The 16,027-nt window shown below is 39.6% G+C and overlaps 1 protein-coding gene across 3 annotated transcripts in view; it reads right to left on the reverse strand.

Moving 5' to 3' along the window:
* Window positions 1-16,027, reverse strand: part of COMMD1 (copper metabolism domain containing 1) — a 62,252-nt gene that overhangs the window by 36,156 nt on the left and 10,069 nt on the right. For 2 of the 3 annotated variants that reach the window (XM_084202236.1, XM_084202235.1), the window contains exon 2: window positions 6,853-7,134. In XM_084202236.1, the coding sequence (XP_084058362.1) occupies window positions 6,853-7,116 (264 nt within the window). In that variant the 5' untranslated portion in view covers window positions 7,117-7,134. Of the gene's footprint in view, window positions 1-6,852; window positions 7,135-14,804; window positions 15,125-16,027 lie in introns of those variants that run through there. The other variant, XM_084202237.1, reaches the window with a different exon arrangement.

Consider the following 16,027-nt stretch of genomic DNA (forward strand, 5'->3'; position numbering starts at 1 on the left):
TACAGGCTCTCCAGCAAAGACATTTCCCCTTTTAAAATGTTTTTCAAGAATCATGCAAAACTTTTGAGTCCTGTTAAAAAGATGCTAGTGGAGATTACAAATTTTGGTCCTTCAACTACATTTCACCTCAATTATAGACTGGATTTGCTGCAAAGTCATGCAGTCAAATGGTGCCAGTCTAGCATTCTGTGCAAATGCAGTGCTTTAATTTGCATGTTTCCAGACACTCTCCACACAGCCCCAAGTCTGAGCTGGTGGGAATTGCACAGACAGTGGGACTGCCTGTGATTATTTACACAACAATAGAGTAAGTGTCATGCAGAAACTGCTCTGCCTACCTGTCCCAAACAGAACAATTCCTTTGGTGATGGGGGAGATGCAATTTAGGGTCTCTGACTCTAGAGCCAGCTCCAAGAAAAGGCATATGGTGAAACACTTTTGCTGGGACAATTTTCAACAGCCAGTTCTGCTGAGCCCAGCTGCCCCTGTCCCAGCCTTGTTGCAATCTGTTTCTCAAGGCTGCAAGGGATGTTCTGGAGGACATTTCATCAAAGCTACTCCACATTTTATTGCTCTGTGTGAATTGATTGATGTTAGATTGAAAAATATTTGTTGACATCACTGATATTATATATTTAACAGATTGCAAGTCCTCTGTCATAATGTGCAAAACCTGAGAAGGTGAACATTTCAAGGGTCCAGGACTGAGTCTGAATTTAGGCAGATGAAAGGCAGTAAACAGGCATCACTGCTGGGTTCATACAGCTCACCTTCAATTAATGCAGATTTTCCCCTGTAATATCCTGAGCTCAGCTACAATCAAAAATACTCAAACCTCAGTTAACTTATTCTACTTAATTACTTCAGCAAATCCAGTTCCAAAGTAAATGCAGGGAATATATAAGTATGTGTGCACTTGCACATCTACATATACAGGGCACAAATAAACCAGCATGGAAACTGTCAGCACTACTGATTACAGAATATCCTTGCTTTGTATAGGATGTATACATGAGGTAAAAAATACTGTCAAATATACCCAGTGGAAAAGTGACACTTTGAGTCAGACAGTTATTTAATACCTCCATTTAATGCTCTTATCTCCTTAACATACTTATTACACTTCCACGTCCCAAGAACCACAAATAACAAAATTCTCTTCTTGTTCCCCAAGTTTCCACTCTAAGAAGGTGACAAAACCTGACCTGTCAAAGCAAAGAACTACAGAGAGTGCCATGCAGAGGATTAAGTAAATAACTGAGTTAAGTCAGTCAACTGTGCTCGTTTCCTCTCTGTGGAGTGACCTGCTGCCCTCTCCATTTTTTATTTGCTTTTGCACTGTAGTGCCCTTATGTAACTGTTCCCTCCAGCCCATAAATTTCCAAGGTGAATAAAAGCTCAAACGATTACATTCGGCTTGGCCACAAAGGTGATTTTTTTTCCAACTGACTTCTACTTACCAGATTCCATCATTTTAATTACATAAAAATATTAATCCCATTGGAGTTAAGTTGATTAATTTGGCTTCTAAATGCCCATGCTTTTCCCATTTTTGAGGGGAACATCGTTTCTGATGATGTTAATAGCTACAAAGAGTAAGATAGATTATGGCTGGAAAGGAAAAATGGTTTGGTGGTTGCTTTTCCTTCCTCTCTGCAGGCCTGGCTGGAGTTATTTTGGTTTGGGTACCTGGAGCTGCTTTTCATCTCCCCACGCATCGCTTTGCCCACACTGATACCCTACAAAAAGCAATCTGCCTTTTCAAAGAGTTCCTACATAAAAAAGACCGGAGATCCATTATCTGGGGCTATTTTCAGCCATATCTCTGAAGCAGCCTGACCCGGAGTCACACAGAGGCAAAAGCAGGCACAGCCATAATCCTTCCTCCCTATGGCATGAGTGTACTCCTGATGCTCTCTTGGTCTGACCTCTCTGCGGCAGTGACAGCTATGGCTGGGGATAACTGCAGCTGACAAAAGCCAAGAGAAAAATGCACAAAACACCACCACATCCTCAGCAGCATTCAGTGTGTACTCCCAGCAAGAGAATGAGTTTTTATAGAAGATAAATTCTAAGATTTTTTTTTTTATTACATTGTGAAAGTGTGTTCATGTGTGAATGCTAAAAATAAGTATAATTTGTTTATAGCACAGATGATAGGAATTTCAGCCTAGATTTGTGTAGCATGGACATAATTAACAAGTCAGAAAAAAAAAATATTCTCCCAGAAGTTTACTTTGAGACCTACTTTACTCCTTCTCAAAACATTAATTAAACCTTTATAATCATTGCAACTAAAACTTGATGAAATATCCAGCTCCAGATCTTCAAAATACTGGAAGCATTTTATCTCCAATATACAGCACATGACAATTGTCTGTACTCCTTATGAACTCTTTCCACACATGAACTAATAGAATTATTACCTGAATTATTATTATATTAGTATTATTTTCTCTGAATTACCAGGGTCTGGACCCAGCCACCAGCAGACAGTAGGTAAACTGCCAGCTGACAGTTCCTACTTTTTCAGCATCAAGTATGCTGTTGCACTGGTAAAGGTGCACTTCACCTAGCAAGTCCTTTCATCAGAAAGTATTTTATCTCACTGCGGAGAGTTTCAAGTGACAATCAAAATATAATCATAAGTACTGAATACTAGACTTTCACTGAAAATACTGTTACTAATGCTTGCCTGTTCTTTAAAGAAAAACACTTGTTTTTTGTGAAGATACACATCCCTGGTGATTTCAGACCAGAGAAAGTATAGGGAATGAAAGGCTGCTGTTTACCCTTAACTTTGAAAGAAATTATCCTCATTCTTACCTTGTATGTAGCTTCTAGTATTTGCTACATTGTAGTATTTGCTCACTGTATATCATTAACTGTTATGTCCCCTCTGTCAGGTAAAGGCTTTTAGAAAAGGAAAGAGAAGAGAGATACAATATTTTGGGAAAAAAAGCCTTTAATCCATAATCCTGATGGGATTATCTCAGGTCTTTCCGGGAAGAATCCTGCAGAAGAATCCCAGCTTCATGTTAAACCAGGGCAAAAAATACTCTTTGATCATAAAACATGCTTTAAGATCCAACAAAGCCCCAAGAGAAGTGATATTACATGGATTACTGGTATCTTAAACACTGAAAAGAAATGTATGTGGAAATACCCATTCTGTAAATAAGCTAAAGCAAAAAAAGCCAATAAATTCTCAGCTAATCTGTAATATCTGATCAGTTTCAGACTGATTAAACTGCAAAATATATAATGCTATATATTTATATATATATTTATATAAAGAAAGTAAAACTTACTGGCAAATCAGCCCACAGGAAGAATACAGCCCCAGGGGAGAGGCAGATCTCCTGAGGAAAATAACATGACAAAGTCCAGAAAACAAGTTTTAACATAATCTTAGTGCCAAGCCACAGTGTAAAACCAATGCAGTAATTTTCTGTCAGTGGCAAGGTCAGGTATAAATATGGGACTGAAATGTGCAGGTAAGCCAACATTGCCCAGCAGTGGCTGCCCACCATGTGGAGCAGGGCTGGTGCAGAGGGGCAGGAAGGGCATGAGAAGGAGGATGCTCCAGCTCACTCTCCCTTCCCTCTGAGCAGATTCACGTCTGACTGAAATTTCATGCCAAAAGAGCTCAGAGAGGGAGACATGCTCAGAGAGGGAGAACAAGATAAAAAAGGACATAAAGAAGGAGACAGGTAGCTGCAGGTGTTTTAAGAGAAAGCCAGCAAGGTAGATAAAAAACCCAAGAGGATAAAACCATTGTGCCAAAGACTAGGTGGGCTGTTCAAATGCAAAAAATGGACCAGCAGTAATGAGCATTAAATACCACAAGATGAAGGCAAAGGCAGGCTAAAGTGCAACTGCTTTACAATTTTATTTTTAGTCATATTGTTAAAGAAAATGGGCTTTCAAAGCTGATGGCTAGCATGTTCATCTGCCTTTAATCTTAATGTAGACCTGCTAGGATCTATAAAGACTGTAACACCAGCATAAAGGAAACTTGGAATGTTGCTGTAAAGTCTTTACTGAAGAAGAGTTCAGACTCCAATTTACAGATCTTGAATCAAATTTTTCAAAGTTCAGAGCATGGTATTTTCAAATGTTCCTCATTAGAAGTGATTTCAAGAGCACTTAGGGAAAAGGGTTCATTTTTTTCTCTTATCAGTAATGGCAAGGGTAGCAAGAATTAATGCATGCAAGTTGTGATGGATTCTCAAACCCAAAAGCATCTCTCTCCAGCCAGAAAACATCTACAAAATTTGACAAAATTCACATAAACTCAGTCTAGTGGCATTTATGAACCAGTCACTTCCAATTAATTCCCCATTCTCAACCACATCAGGTTTCACACAGAGTTCTTCCCCTCATGAAAGAGCTGACTAAAATTCAGAGAAGGTAAGCAGGAAGCAAAGTTATTTATTGAAGTGGAAGGAGCAGATGCTCCACCAAGCAGCCTGGTCTTCTGCTGGGCAGAGACCTAAATCCAACCCAGAGGCACTGAGAAGAATCAGAGTGACTTCTGGAAAGATACATTTTCTACAGAGCATTTTTTTGCTTCTGTTGAACCATGAAATATTCATTTCAATTCATTACATATCAATGCATTTGTATATTCCCCTGTTATCATGTGTCCAAATGAAAACAGTCTGTTGTGAATAATTTACTCCTGAATCATCAGCCAGCTTTCTTCTTCAAAGCCAGATCTTCATTATTCATCAAATCCCATCTATGCTGACAACTGTTTAGAAAATATGTTCTCTGCTAAACTTAGGAAAGGTACTAGTATATATGTATTTGATGTGCTACAAAACTTGATATTTAGAAGAGACGTGCTAACAATAAAGTAAAAATACTTCAAAAGACTATAAAACATGACAGTTTCAAGTTAGTGGGCTGGATCCAGTGCGCAACAACTTGTTCAACCTCCAGCAGGAATCTCTGTGACCTATCTTTCCAGGAGATCCCCAAATCCCTGTGGTTTCCCAAACCTCATCCCATCACAGGAGCATAGGGTCTGATGCAGAGTGCCTCAACCTAAAGATTTACAGCAGAGAACGTATTTAATGCACAGCCAAAGGCTGTGTGAAAGCAGAGCTCCTTAGAATAAATGTACATTGACTCCAGTGGTGACAATGCTAATTGCTCCATGGTTGTTTCAGTAAGGACCAGTTTAACTCACACCAAGAGTCAGGCTTGCCACAGCTCACTGGTATCCTCAGGGAAGGAGGCAAAATTGTGTTTGATGGCAGTTCCAATAATGCATTTACACAACCATTTCCCTTTGCAGCATGAAGGGGCATTGCTAAAATAATGCATTTTGATTTTGTTGTGGGGCTCTTTGGTAAGAGACATTACAGTGTCTCAGAAATGTGTATTCTTCCTCCATTCCCTCACTCTCTCTGCAGAGGGTGAAAGAAATATAAGTGTCCTTGCTGCTTGATGTTACTGTAAAATCCATTACTGGGGGAAAAAACAGTTTCAAAACAGGAGTCACTAACTACATAATCCCCTTGTGAAACACAACAGTGATTCTGAGTTAAGAATGCGTTTTTTAATGAATGTAGGTATTTCTCCCATTTGCTCACTAATGTACTCAATGTACTCATTATAATGTGCTCCCTTGTAACCTTTTTATTCAAAGCAACCTTTTTTTCCATTTGCTGCTAATAGAACACAATCATTTTCAATCTCAGGATCCTGAGCAGAAAACTCCACTTCTCTGAGGTTAGGAAAAAACCTGAAGCAACACACCATTATTGTATTGCTCACTGCAGAGAACCAGGAGCGGAAGGCTCAAGGAGGATCAGCTTCCACTGACTGCAAAGAAAAGTGAACCAACAGAATGACTCCAACAAAACCTTCTGTCTCTGCAGGATCCCAGATCATATGTACCTTCACCCTTGGCTTGGCTTAGCCATGCAGTTGGAATTCAATCATTCCTATGCACATGTATATTCCAGGTGTATGGATTGAGGTATTACTAATTCAGGCACTCTTGCTATTAAAATACTATGAAATACAAGGAACCTTGCTAAACATTAACTAGTAACATCAAAATCCCCAAATCAGCTCATGGCATGATTTGCAGTAGGTACTGCTAAGAAATGAGGTTTTGAAAGTTACTAAAACATTGCAGAGAGAAAAGATACCAAATTGAAACACATGTCCTGTTAGAAAACAACAGCAAATGTGAAGATGAGAATCTGTGCCTTTAGCTGTACAATCCTACGGACTATAAAGATAAAAAAAGGAAGGCAATGTTCAGCACTGATAGAGCTATATATATATATAGATAGATATCTTTCAGGCAGATAAGGCCAGATTGCATAATGTGACAGGTAACAAGTAACATAATAATGGGTGTTATGTAAAATAAAAAGGAGTCTTTCCCCTCATTTGTTCTAAAATGTAATTTGTGAACTTTACTCTTTTTCAGCTCCTACTTTGCATATTTTAACTAATTTTAGTGTTGAATTAAAAGAAGACTAATTCAATTTGCAGAGCATGGTATACAAACAGAATTATAAGATCATGTTTGATTTCTACATCCTCTGATTTTTCAAGCTTAATGTAAAGAGAGCTATCAATATATATGTCAAAATATATATGTCATGTCTTCTTTACATGAAGATATGAAAAAAAAAGCAAAAATTGCATTCACCACCAGAATGTTTCTTTGTATCCAAAGATGGACCCCAATTTCAAGTCCATTAAAGGGCCAGTGGCGATGAATCAACTGGCTTGACTGGGATGCAGTGAATTCAGCAATAGGTAATATGCCTCAGTGCACGTGTAGCTACATCAGGTTTATATATTTTGCAAAAGGAAGCTTACCTGTCCATTTTTTCCCAGTTCCATTTCAACAATCGCAACAGGAGTGTTTATCTGATCAATATGCCTCAACTGTGTTTTCAGGTCCACTCTCCAGTTCATGTTTTTCAGGACATTATCCCAGCGGCTCTGATTGATGAGGCTCTCGTGGATTTGAGTCCGGTGGTTCTTCCAAAATTTTGCAATGACTGCAGCCTGATCTGATGTGATGCCACCTTGTTTTTTGGTTTGGGCAGTGAGGAAAGCTTCCAGCTGATTCAAATCCATGTCTGCTGAAGCAATTGACTGTAGGAAAATAAAGGGAGTAAAAGGGAAAAGCTTGCTTAACTGAGGACTTAAAGGACACATCTTTAGGGTCTGACAAATATGGGATCTTAAAGGGGTTGCACAAACAAACCAGGTTATGCAAATAACCTGACACCTTTCATTAAAACTCAATCTGCAAGTGTCTACTCATCCCAGACTCCTGCCCCACAGCAGTTGGAGGGGAGTGCGTTGGCTCCAGCAATGAGCTGGGAGCACCTCTGGGAATTCAGCTCTGGGAATTCAGCACTGGTATGGGATAGCAAGGAGGCTTTTCCCTGGCTCCTGGCCCTTTCCCCACTGTGCCACAGGAATTCCCAAATGGACAATGCTACAAACACTGTGTCAGGTCTGGCACTGCTGCTCTGCTGGGCCAGGAAACAGGAAGGCTGGGACAAAGAAGGTGTTCTCGTGGGCTGGAACAAGTGAAGGGACAGCCCAGCTCATTGCAACACCCACAGCTTCATTTGCCACCTCCACAATACAAACAAGGAAGCAAAACTGCTAAGTGCTGCACCAGCAAAGCAGGGCCTGCAGCAGCAAGAGCATGAGCCTTTCAAAGGAGAGTCAAGATGCAACTGCATTTTTTCATCTTTATTATTCTATCCATAAGGCCCAAAAAGCCTTAACAATGTACTTGCAGCCTCTTCAGCCTCTTTTAGAGCATGGGTGGACTTTGTCAGGCTTTATTTGTATTTTGCAACAGAGTGGAAGGGGTCATTTACTCCTTGTCCCTGTGCAGCAACAGAAATAATACTAATACTAACACTAACACTAATACTACTACTAATAATTATTATTTTTAATAATGTTATTATGTTTAATAATGTTTATTAATATTATTATTATTATTATTATTATTATTAGTATTATTAGTATTAGTATTCCTCTTCCTCCTCCTTCTAAAAAACCCTTTTTAGATAGATATCCAGTTTTTCCATCTATTTTTTCAAAACTGATAAACCCCACAACCTGGTTTCTGCATTGCCTCAGTGGCAATAGCTGCTACTATATATGGCCACAAAGGGAGGATGGGAGGTAGAAAAAGGAAGCTGTGGTTCAGCTTCTCCATCGCCATTTCAAGCAGATGCTTTTGCTTCATTTTCACACAAAATGGATGCAACTTCTCCAAAATGAACACACCTCCTCCAAGCACATGCTGACATGGAGCACAGCAAGGTGAAGTGCAGGCAGTCCTTGGGATTTGCCTCAATTTAATCTTCCTTGATGTGATACTGCTACAGCTGCATTCCAGGCATTGGGGAAACTACAGACAGCGTCATTCCTTTAGCCAGGGGTGTGACATGGTGTGGCTTTGGGCTGGACACACACACTGTGCACCTCACACTGCCTGTCTGCAAACTGGGCACTGCTGATCTAAACATGGAGGTGTTTGTAGTGTTTTTTTACAAGGGATGAGCTGCCTTGCCTTGCTTTCACAATACATCAGCTGCCATCTGTTATGTGACTGAGAAAAGAAATGGCAATCAACACTAGGAGTAAACCCTTGGCTGTATTAAGGCTCCAGCTCAATAGGAGCATCTGTGATTTTATTATAAAATCTGAGCTGCCTACTGCACCATTCTGGCTTTTCTATAGGGCATCTGACATATTGGTACATACTGCTTGCTTTATATCAGAAATATTTAACTTAAGAGGTAATTATCCTGTACTAATTCATTATGCTGGAAGTGAAAACAGCACTTCTTTTTATTTCCAGAAGAAAAGCTATTCGGACTTACAGTCCTTTCCTACAGCCACGTCTTACACTGTCTACTAACAGCAGTGTGGAGTCTTTTCTGCTTCAATATTTTTCACATCACTACATCTGCATTTGTGCGCTGTTTGACACCAGCTACTGCTCATGTACTCCTCCTGGTTGGTTGATGTGAATGGGGGGAGGAGGGCAGGTGAATCAACAAGCACAGACCTCAGCACCTTAAGCAAGCCCTGTCAAGATCAAGTTCAGATGCAGACTTTCTTCCCAGTTCAGCTGTGCAGAAAATTGCCTTCTGTTTTATTCCTGTGCAGAAACCAAACATACAAATGGTGTCCTCTGCACTGAGTGAAGCAAAGGTGTCATGGCAAAACAGCTCATCTGTGATAAATGTGAACCTAATGCAGGTTCATGGTGATACCAGGCACCCCTTTTCTAGGCTTGATTTCATAACCTTCAAGCATTTCACATTTGCAATCCTCTGGATTTTTTTTTTAACCTCACTCTCTTCACAACAACCCTTTTTGCAAGATGCAGCAAGATTTCTGGCAGTGCCCTTCTAAGCTGATAAAAAACTGCAGACACAAAGTTCCTTATTGTGCTTGACACGTGATATAAATCTGACTATGAAGTGTATCCAGACAAGAAAGCTTATGACCAAACTTGAAATTTTAAGCATAAGGAACACAAAACAATATACTAGAGCATATACAGGACAGTGTCGGGGTCTCTAGCTTGTCAGAGTGACCCCAAGAAAAGTTGGAAAGTGTCTTTTCCCAGCCCAGTGCTTGAAGAAGGAGCCAGGGCTCTTCATTTCTTGGTCTCAAGGTTGTTTATTGTATCTTATCTACAAAATTCTTTCTCCTGTCCTGCTGAGGTCCGCTCAGCAAGACAGTCCCAGGCACTCTGCCTGCCCCTGGGGCGGTGTTATTTTTATATACTAAAAACTACATGTAACATGTTTACAGATATTTTCCAATACCTATCACCTATGTTAGACAGTGAGCTTCTACTCTAAACCAATCTAAAAGTGCCAACATCACCACTGAAGATGGAGGTAGAGAAGAAGAAGAAGAAAGGCTAGACATGCCCAAGTCCCTCCATCTTGTCTCCAAAACTCTTATACTAAAAACCCCAAAACCTACATTTACACCTTGTGATAACTTTATTATTAAATAATTAAATTAAATATTAAATTAAACAATAAATAAATATGACCCCAGCAGGGATCCCAGCAACTCCAGACTCCCAAAGGGATGTGCTGAGTTCCGACAGGACAGTTCAACCTGGCTATTTGGTAAAGAGCATCAAGTGATTGACAATTAATTAAGGTGTGGTGTGAGCTACATTTAAAAACTCTACATTTAAAAACATTCAAAAATACCTTTATGTATTATAAGCACCCCGACATAGTTTGCTACCAAAAGAGTGCCACATAAAACCAGAGGAGGGAAACCATGGATGATAATTAGCCATAATTTATACCTCCCTCATATACACACATGCACAGGTACACACAATAGGGATAGTTTGATACTCTACACATAAAAGAAACTTACTGCACACAGCCAAGAACCCAAAAGATAGCAATCATACTGTATTTTGGTGGAGTATTTATCAGATAATGCATATCTTAAATAACACAGCCTTATAATCCATCATTCAAACTAGAATCTCTCCCTTCTTGGAAATATGACTACTACTTAAAAATTCCTTAAAAAAAATTAACTGAAAGTGGGTACAAACAATCAATGAGTTATATTTTGGTACACCTACATGAAGACTTTAATTAATGGAGACATATTTTCTTTGAAATTCCTAAACAAATCCCACTGGCTATAATGGTTTTCAAGTCAAATAAGAACAGTAACTCATTTTAGTATTCTTTTTCATCTTCACTTGGAAACATTTCACTGTGGACAAAAAATGAAAGACTATTTAAAGTCTTTGCTGATCTTTTTGGTCTTTTTTTGCATGAACATTTACACAATCTATTCTTTAAACCTCAGTTCAGAATTTTTTTAAGCTTGGGAGATGTTTTATTTTAACTTGGCAAAAAATTATATTTCCAATCATATTCTGCATAGCATTACAAACAGTTCTTTCTATTACTTTCAACAATGCTCATTTATTACCTAGAATATCCAATTATAGTGGACACATCCTATTGGTATTTCTAAGGATTGATTTAAGGTAGCACATAAGTGGTTTTTCTGTGCTTATAACTAGAGACAGATGAAATATATCTGATTATAAGTCTCCCTCTCATGCTATTAAACTCCAGGAGCTTCAGATGAGCATTTATCAGCCCCAGGACAATGACCAGCTGTTGTTCAACTCCAACTGCCATGGTGAGAATTGTTTCACTGCTGGAATAAACAACACATGCACAGCTTAGCATCCAAACTGGAAAATTCTCCGACCTTAAAGGTACTGAAACCTGTTTTATCCATCTGCTGCTAGAGCTGAATCACTGTCAGCACTGGTTCTACGAGTGAAACATCTTATTAATGCCAATTTCTTAGCCCAGACAGACCTTAAAGTGCAGAATAATTGCCACATCTTCAGTCACTGTACTGTTAGTGACACATCATTATGTTATAGAGACTTTATACTCTCAGGTATTTCGGTTTTTGCTGGTAATCACAAGTAATTTACCATTTCAACATAAAAATCTTCAACTAACAGAAACCAGAAAAGTTCTCTTAAGAATGTATAAAATCACAGCTGTTCTATGCCAGTGCCAAATGTAAATTAACTTTACTGTGACTATTCACTTAAATATCTAAGTAAGAAAAGTAAGAAATGTCTATTTCAAAACTAGAGTCTGTAAGACAGCACCATTAGCTATGAAAAATTTCCTCACATTATGTATTTTGTGATTTGATAAAACACTTTTTCATTTCCCTCCAAAAAAGCACAGCTTATGGACAGTATGTCACATTACAAGCACACAAATCCTGCCCTTGGTGACTGGCAATACTTTCTTTTCCAGAGGCTGGGCAGATGCTTTTGAACAGCAAGAAACAGTTTTAGTAATACTGAATTCTCCTTGTGTTCTCCTTCAACACATACCCACTGTGTCTTCAAATACAATTCAGCCAATAAAAATAAGACTTCAAATACCATTTCCTTAATGAAACAATATTTGGTAATCTGGAGAGTTTTGTATTAGCCTAATTAGATCCATCAGACATGTGCCCTGGTACACAGAACAGGAAAACAGACTTAAATTCATTATCTCTTCTGAGAAATAAAGCCTGACAAGCATGCAGTACTAGTGAGAAACAACAACTGGTAAAACCCACTGGGAAAAAAAGAACACATTTCATTTTCAGAAGAAAAACATTGCTTGTCAACCATCACAGAAGAGCTCTAAGGGCTAGACACAGCAGCACGTGGAGGCATTTCCTCCAGCTGACCCCCAGAAGTGCAGGCTGCTGCCAGCCTGTAGCACAAAGAAATCCCAAGCTCAAGGAAACAAACTGTTCAGTGCCATGGACTGTGCTACTGAACTCACCTCCTCAGGCTTTTGGGAGGTAGGGTAAAAGGTTATTCCTGCATCACAGCCCCTCTCATTCATGTGCTTTGAGAAATAGAACCCTGCAAGCCATTTCTCAGACCCCAGAAATGCATGCAGGGAGATGTGGAAGCAGCTGCAGACAGGAGGAACGTGCCAAGGAACCTTGCTCAGCTGAACATCTTCACCACACAAAGCCCATTCTGGGTAACACCAATGTGCACCTCTTTCACTTATCAGCCTCAGAAGAAAACATTTCCTGGATTTGGGGGCAAACAGCAGCTGCCTGCGGGGGAAGAGAAGCAGCTCAGAACAGCACACAAAGTGCTCTGACACTGTGCTATCTGTCAGAGTCAGCTCAGCACGTTCCTCTGCAAAGAGCAGCTTCTGACAGGAGGAATCCAACATCTTCCCAGCCCTGTGGTTTCTGGGTCTTCCTTTGTATGTACGAGCCTGACTCCCCCAAGGCCTGCTGAGATAACCAGCCCTGTAATAAATGAGCTCTTCCCACAGATGGTCCCTGGATATAAGTCCAGAAGACTTTCCCACGTTTCTGGAGATAGTGGAGGTTTTCAACTAGTTGGTAGGTTGTGCCTCACAAACACTGTTTATTACAGTCCAAGAGCTCTCCTGAGAATCAGAATTAAGATAAAATTAGATATAACAGCCTGCAGCCTGTCTGCACTTGGAAATGGTGATTCATCTTTTGGGAAAAAAACCCCAAAACTAAAGGCTTCTACACCCCCCACAAATTTCTAAGTCAGAGATCAAGGTGACCTTAATACATTTAGTATTTCTACCACAAAGAAAGATTTTAACTCATCTTTAGGTCCTCATCAAATCCATGGGAGATCACACGAATTCTTTTATTCACATTCCATACCATGTCCCAATATTACTTTTATTTGCCTCTTATGGAGCTGTAGTGAAAGCTAAAAGTGAAATAAAACAGTTTGCTAAGAGAAAAGAACCATTGAACCTGTGAACCATTAAGAGGTTAATAAATACATTTATTTAAACCCTGTAGCTTACTTTTTTCCTAGTATGTAACAGGTCTTCTGCAACAACAGATTTTTTTATTCCAACCTTTTGCTTCCTTGCCAAGGAGGCACTCACCAGGTCAAGAGGTTCAGCAGACTTGTAAATATTTTTGAATTTGACTTCTGATTTTCATCAAGCTTTCTCCTTGGATGGGAAAATTTGCAACACACACCAACACAAAAATTATGGAACTGCTACTGCAGATGGGAAAAACGTGTGTGTGGATGATGAGTTTCAGGCAAAATTATATCCTTCCTGTATTCCTGATCCGATTAAGCTTGATTCCACACAGACTTGTCAACTGTGCACATGGAAGGAAAAAACTCTTCTCAATGGATCCCTTCCATGCTTCTTCACTGATTTCTCCATCTTCACCCCCACAATTCCCAGGCTCCCACCAAGGACAAATCTTCTAAACACCAACCTATTTTTTTTCCTGCATACAAGCTGACCAAACTATGTTCTCTGTTAAAATTATGTTTTTTTTGCTTTAAAGTTCAATCACAGGGGAGTGAATACTCAGCTATTTTTGACCTACCTTACAACTGAACACAAAAGAGACTTTAGCATTAGTTTTTAAAAGCATGTGAAGTGACCACAACATTTTTTCTCCAGCCTGCTCCTGCCAACAGCCTGTGCAGCTGCTAGAAATGCCCTGTTTGAACTCACAACACCATAAAACACCACTTCCTAAATTTATTTGCAGAAGGTGTCATTTTACTATGGTGTGAAGATGCATTTGATGACAAAAGAGGATGGAGGGCTGATGAAAACAGGCAGCCACCAGAGGAGCCGCAACCTGAGCCGTGTTCCTGCGGTCGCATCGCTTCCTGGAAACCTCAAGTGGCTCCCACACTCCAGAAAATATCTTTGGCTGAAGGAAAATGGAGAATCATCAGGATTACTCAGTCTGTACCTACTCTGTCTACAGAGTAGACACTTAGACACTTACAGCACTTATAAAACAAGAACAAACAATAACAAAAACAGAACAAGCCCACCCACAGATAACATCACTCATAGGTGGATATCCAAACCATGCCTGCAGACTCAGATTATGAGTGGATACTAAAAGCTAGGATTTTAAGCAATAAACATTTAAAAAAAGCACCAGCCCTTCCTTCCTGAGTAAGTTCTCAAAACACTTGTATTATTTAAAATAGAAAGAGAAAGAGTTATACAAGAAAAAAAGCAATGGAAAGTGCTTCTCAGAGAGCACAGATAGGTTGGACCGGCTGGAGGGAGATAAAACATGGAACAAAACAGAAGTTCTATTAATAGCAGATACACTTGCAACAACAAAGGTGATACAGCAGGATTAAAAATATAAACTTAATGAAATTAAAAATACAAATATAAATTGTCCAAACTGACCTGTACTCTACTGAATTACAGCAAAAAAAAAAAAAATCCCAGACTTTGCCAATAGTTTTCTCCCCACTCAAGTTCAATTTTTTGCTGTGGTTTAGAAAGCATTTTGCCACTTGGGGTGGAGGGAAAGAAATGTCCCATTTCCAGTAGTTCTTAAAGATGCAACCATATTACAGAGAAGTTTGAGAGGTTCAACCTCTTTCAAAATGAATGTGCACACACATGTGCTCCCTGAACTTGGCTTCAGCAGAAGGGAGCTGTTTTCTTGGAGAACACACAGATCTTTAGAAGTTACATTATTCGGCCTAAAATGGTTTCTTCTTCAGTCCTGAAGGAGCTGCATTCAGAAGGAAAAATCCTCATCAGAGTAAAGCAATTTAATGCACTATTGCCAAAGACAGAGAGGTAAACAAAAGGCAGAAGAAATCCAGATAGGACAGAAAATACCAGACTGTAAATTAAAAAAAAAAAATCAAGGGGTGGAGTAAAAGCAGGAAAAGAGAGACAGACACAGTGACAGTCCTGGAACTGGTGACATGACCTGTCATTCCCTTAGGAGACCACGTGCTCAGCCTTTTCTTCTTCCCCTCTACTCTCTTACAATAAAAGAGATCTGTGTTTATCAGGTTTCTACAATCATTCTGGGAAAATTACTTGCTGCTGTGGACTACTGCTTCATGTCTAATCTCCTTTCACTTAGGAGAGTTAAAAATAGAAGTTGGAGCACTTCTTCATTTTGAAGACATGGAAAAAAAAAGTTGTAGCCCTACCCTGAGTGCAGTAATGGTGCAGACATTAGCAGAGCTTGCTGGAGCTTTGCAAGCAGTGATCCTGCTTGCAAAGCTCCAGCAGTGAAATCAGCACAAACTTACTTTATTATGAACCAAGCAGAGAAACAGACTTAGTGTCATGAATTAAATTTCCACTTTTACTCAGAGTACCTCGATTGTCTGCATCTTAAAAGTTAATGGTTACCTCAGCTAATCTGTCCTTTGGCTTTCAGTTGGACATAAAGCAGAGATGCTCTACCAGTGAAAAACATGAGCTATGAGTCTCAATGAGTCTCATCCCTCTACTGCTGCCATATACTCCCTTTTAGTGGCAAATTCTGACTCCAATCTCCCCAATTCCCAGCACTATTGTGCATTATCTGTTATTGCCACTCTAAGCAGCAGCCGGAGTTCCATTTCCTACTTGGAAGCAGAAGGATTTCTGCACTCCCAGCC

The sequence above is a fragment of the Fringilla coelebs genome, assembly GCF_963513975.1.
Source record: "Fringilla coelebs genome assembly, chromosome: 3".
In the NCBI taxonomy this organism is placed as follows: Eukaryota; Metazoa; Chordata; class Aves; order Passeriformes; family Fringillidae; genus Fringilla; species Fringilla coelebs.